The 3,030-nt window shown below is 40.3% G+C and overlaps 1 protein-coding gene across 1 annotated transcript; it reads left to right on the top strand.

Annotated features, from left to right (window-relative positions):
• Positions 1-215: 215 nt before the first annotated feature.
• LOC120071103 (transmembrane 9 superfamily member 11-like) lies at positions 216-3,030 on the top strand. Its single transcript, XM_039023157.1, has 2 exons — positions 216-405; positions 557-3,030. Exon 2 carries the CDS (start codon positions 590-592, stop codon positions 2,561-2,563), a length of 1,974 nt encoding a protein of 657 aa, XP_038879085.1. The 5' UTR covers positions 216-405; positions 557-589; the 3' UTR covers positions 2,564-3,030.

Raw genomic sequence — 3,030 nt, 5'->3', positions numbered from 1 at the left:
ATTGGACATCTATTTTTAATGATATTTTTAATAAGGTCTATATATATATATTATATATATATATATATTAGCTACTAAGTACTAAGAGAGATCACACGAAATAAATATATAAATAAAAAGTGATTAATAATTAGCTACTAGTCATGGTAAAAGTTGAAGAGGACAGAATGGTCATTTTAAGAGATTGGCCACAACTTCTAGTCTTCGCCTTCACCAGTCACCGTTACATTAATGAACACGCCGGTAAGGAAAGATCGAACCCAATTCCCTATCAAATTCTTCTTCAAGCATTTTGATTGTGAATTATCAACTATTTCTCAGTTCCAGAACTCAAGGAATTGGCAGCAGTAGCTGCGAATTTCCTTCCTCCGCCGGAGATTCTCCTTCCACTTTTCTATGTCCCAGGTCAGTTAACTTCATTCTTTCTTTGATTGCATCCTGGGACTTCCATTTCTTGTTCTCTTACTTCGTTTATATTGGCAATTATATGTTATGTGAATCCCTTCTTTGGAAATTTTACTGTTCTGTTATCCACTTTTGTATGTGACTCTTCTAGATCTGACTTTAATCGAGCTCGTACTCTTCCAGGATGGAGTTTCTGGGTGGATTTAGGATCTGGGTCTTAACCCTTTGCTTGATATTTCAATCTGGATATGGGTTTTATCTTCCGGGGAGTTATCCTCTCAAACATGTTGTGGGTGATGACTTATCTGTGAAAGTTAATTCTATAACCTCAATCGATACCGAAATGCCGTTTAGCTATTACAGTTTGCCTTTCTGTAAACCTCAAGGGGGTGTTAAGGATAGTGCTGAAAATCTTGGTGAGCTTCTAATGGGTGACCGGATTGAGAACTCGCCGTATCTGTTTAAGATGTATAAGAATCAAACAGATGTGTTCTTGTGTCAAACAGATCCATTGACTGATGATCAGTTTAAGACCTTAAAGGAGAGGATTGATGAGATGTATCAAGTGAACTTGATCCTGGACAATTTACCTGCAATCCGGTACACTAAGAAAGAAGGCTATCCTTTGCGTTGGACAGGATACCCTGTAGGAATCAACGTCAAGGGTTCCTACTATGTCTTTAACCATTTGAAATTTAAGGTTCTTGTTCACAAATATGAGGAGACCAATGTTGCGAGTGTAATGGGAACCGGTGATGCTGCAGGTGTGATGTCATCAATCGGTAAACAAGAACTAGATGTACCGGGATACATGGTTGTTGGATTTGAGGTTGTACCCTGCAGTCCTTTGCACAAGGTGGACTTAGTTAAGAACTTAAAGATGTACGAAAAGTATCCAAATCCTGTTCAATGTGACCCTACCAGTGTATCAATGCAAATTAACAAAGGGCAACCTATAGTGTTCACATATGAGGTTACATTTGAAGAGAGTGACATCAAGTGGCCTTCTCGATGGGATGCATATTTGAAGATGGAGGGTTCGAAAGTTCATTGGTTTTCAATCTTGAACTCTTTAATGGTGATAACGTTTTTAGCCGGTATCGTTCTTGTAATTTTCTTGAGGACTGTTCGACGAGATCTTACACGTTATGAGGAGCTTGATAAGGAGGCTCAAGCGCAGATGAACGAGGAGTTGTCTGGTTGGAAGCTTGTTGTGGGGGATGTCTTCCGTGCTCCAGCCAATCCTGCACTTTTGTGTATAATGGTTGGTGATGGGGTTCAGCTTCTAGGGATGGGAATTGTGACCATATTGTTTGCTGCTCTTGGGTTCATGTCCCCAGCATCCCGTGGAACACTTATTACAGGTATGCTATTTTTCTATATGATTCTCGGTGTTGCAGCAGGTTACGTTGCTGTACGTCTTTGGAGAACTATCTGTTGTGGGGACCACAGAGGATGGGTCTCAGTCTCATGGAAAGCTGCTTGTTTCTTCCCTGGCATTGCCTTTCTAATTCTTACCACACTGAATTTTCTATTATGGGGTAGTGGAAGCACCGGCGCCATTCCATTTTTGCTCTTCGTTATTCTACTTTTGCTATGGTTCTGCATATCAGTTCCTCTTACTCTTGTTGGTGGGTATTTTGGTGCCAAGGCACCTCATATTGAGTATCCTGTTAGAACCAATCAAATCCCGCGGGAGATTCCACCCCAAAAATACCCATCATGGCTTTTAGTCCTTGGGGCTGGCACTCTTCCTTTCGGTACCTTGTTCATCGAACTCTTCTTCATCATGTCTAGCCTCTGGATGGGCCGTGTTTATTACGTTTTCGGGTTCCTCTTCATAGTGTTGGTGCTTCTTGTTGTAGTTTGTGCTGAGGTATCCTTAGTTCTAACCTATATGCATTTATGCGTCGAAGATTGGAAATGGTGGTGGAAGTCTTTCTTTGCTTCTGGTTCAGTTGCCTTGTACATCTTCTTGTACTCGATTAATTATCTTATCTTTGATCTTAAGAGCTTGAGCGGACCCGTCTCAGCCACTCTCTACCTTGGTTATTCACTCTTCATGGTTCTTGCAATCATGTTCACAACTGGAACAGTCGGATTCCTCTCGTCATTCTGGTTTGTGCATTACTTGTTCTCTTCTGTGAAGCTGGACTGAGTAATCTCATCATGCCGAAAGTCCAGAAACCATCAAGTGCAAGCTCTTTGCAGATACTCTATCATGTATGTCTTTTTTTTTCCCACTTAAATCGAGCATGGATCTAGATAATCTAGCAACAATACTTGGTCAAAAGTTTTGCTTACTGTTGCTTTATGGAGCTCATTGTATGACATTTTGAACCTGAGTTTATCTACAGCTTTTGTTATAGAAAAGACCAATAGTAGATCATTTCAAGTGGTGGGTAGTTTACAACTAGATGGTTGACATTGTATTTGCTTTGTGAAAACCATACATTTCTGAACTTTATAGAACTGCAAAAGTTCCTGTTTTTAATCTTTGGGATCTTTGGGAGAGGAGCAATAATCCTCGTCCCGCCTCAACCCCAATCTCTTTGTATGAGAGAATCTAAGATTATATATGAGATTGGAGGTAAAAAGCTGGGGAGAATTCAGTTGCATCAATAA

This window comes from Benincasa hispida, chromosome 2, assembly GCF_009727055.1.
Source record: "Benincasa hispida cultivar B227 chromosome 2, ASM972705v1, whole genome shotgun sequence".
Classification (NCBI taxonomy): domain Eukaryota; kingdom Viridiplantae; phylum Streptophyta; class Magnoliopsida; order Cucurbitales; family Cucurbitaceae; genus Benincasa; species Benincasa hispida.
The sequence above is the reverse complement of the archived record's forward strand: the minus strand, read 5'-3'. Positions and strand labels throughout refer to the sequence as shown.

Coding starts and splice junctions, on each gene's coding strand:
- LOC120071103 (XM_039023157.1), top strand. CDS start 590: ATGGAGTTTCTGGGTGGATTTAGGATCTGGGTCTTAACCCTTTGCTTG.